Source organism: Sphaeroforma arctica, assembly GCF_001186125.1.
Source record: "Sphaeroforma arctica JP610 unplaced genomic scaffold supercont1.1815, whole genome shotgun sequence".
Taxonomy (NCBI): Eukaryota; class Ichthyosporea; order Ichthyophonida; genus Sphaeroforma; species Sphaeroforma arctica.
The window spans coordinates 1-1338 of NW_014038743.1; the positions used below are offsets into that span (position 1 = coordinate 1).

The following is a 1338-nucleotide window of genomic DNA, read 5'->3' on the forward strand; positions in this document are numbered from 1 at the left end:
ATTACAATTGTCTGTTGTGCCTAGTTATATTGTACATATTATGATGTTGAACGCTTCTCGTAAGCACATACCTAACAGAAGTATTGAATTACAAGTGTCTGTTGTATCTGGTTATATTGTACATATTATGATGTTGAACGCTTCTCACATGCACATACCTAACAGAAGTATTGAATTACAAGTGTCTGTTGTGTCTGGTTATATTGTACATATTATGATGTTGAACGCTTCTCACATGCACATACCTAATAGAAGTATTGAATTACAATTGTCTGTTGTGCCTGGTTATATTGTTCATAGTATGATGTTGAGCGCTTTTCATCAGCACATACCTAACAGAAGTATTAAATTGCAAGTGTCTGTTGTGCCTAGTTATATTGTACATAGTATGATATTGAACTTTTCATAAGCACATACCTAACAGAAGTATTGAATTACAAGTGTCTGTTGTGCCTAGTTATAATGTACATAGTATGATGTTGAACGCTTTGCATAAGCACATACCTTACAGAAAATTGAATTACAAGTGTCTGTTGTGCCTAGTTATATTGTACATAGTATGATGTTGAACGCTTCTCACATGCACATAGCTAACAGAAGTATTGAATTACAAGTGTCTGTTGTGCCTGTTTATATTGTACATAGTGTGATGTTGAACGCTTCTCATTAGCATATACCTGCCTATCTGATCTAGCGAAAATCCGTAAGCAGCACTTTCCACCCCTATTTGAATCCCCATATGTTGCTGCCCGGTATTCGGGAACTGATCTGATAGTAACCGCATGTATATAGTTTGCAGTCACCAACCTGCACATGCTCGCTCTACCCCCCTGTTCCGCTGACATGTGACAACTTGTAACTATCGTACATCCTCGCAAGTCACTTCGAGTGTCTTGAGCGATTCTCTAGACCGCGTATACTCACTCCAATAGCGAATGTCTTCCCACCATCCAGGTAACGGCCGTACTGCGCAATTCCTTGAAATCAAATGACTTCCCTCATCTATTGTTCTATGGACCACCCGGCACAGGCAAAACATCCACCATCCTTGCCATAGCTCGCGAACTGTTTGGGCCTAAGGTATATTCGCAGATAAACCTGCAGCAAATAGTGTGAAAAACCTGCAGCGAATAGGTTGATCGTGCAGCATATAGTGTGAAAACCCTGCAGCAAATAGGTTGATCGTGCAGCAAATAGTGTGACAAACCTACAGCTAATAGGTTGATCGTGCAGCAAATAGTGTGACAAACCTGCAGCAAATAGTTTGGTCGTGCAGCAAATAGTTTGGTCGTGCAGCAAATAGTTTGGTCGTGCAGCAAATAGTTTGGTCGTGCAGCA

The 1338-nt window shown here is 40.4% G+C and overlaps 1 protein-coding gene across 1 annotated transcript in view; it reads left to right on the plus strand.

The window, feature by feature from the left end:
• Positions 1–954: 954 nt before the first annotated feature.
• SARC_11667 (replication factor C subunit 4) overlaps positions 955–1338 on the plus strand; it is a gene marked incomplete at both ends in the record, with an annotated part of 5268 nt that continues 4884 nt past the window's right edge. Inside the window, one exon of the mRNA XM_014294240.1 lies at positions 955–1080. Within this exon, the coding sequence (XP_014149715.1) occupies positions 955–1080 (126 nt within the window). The remainder of the gene's footprint in view (positions 1081–1338) is intronic.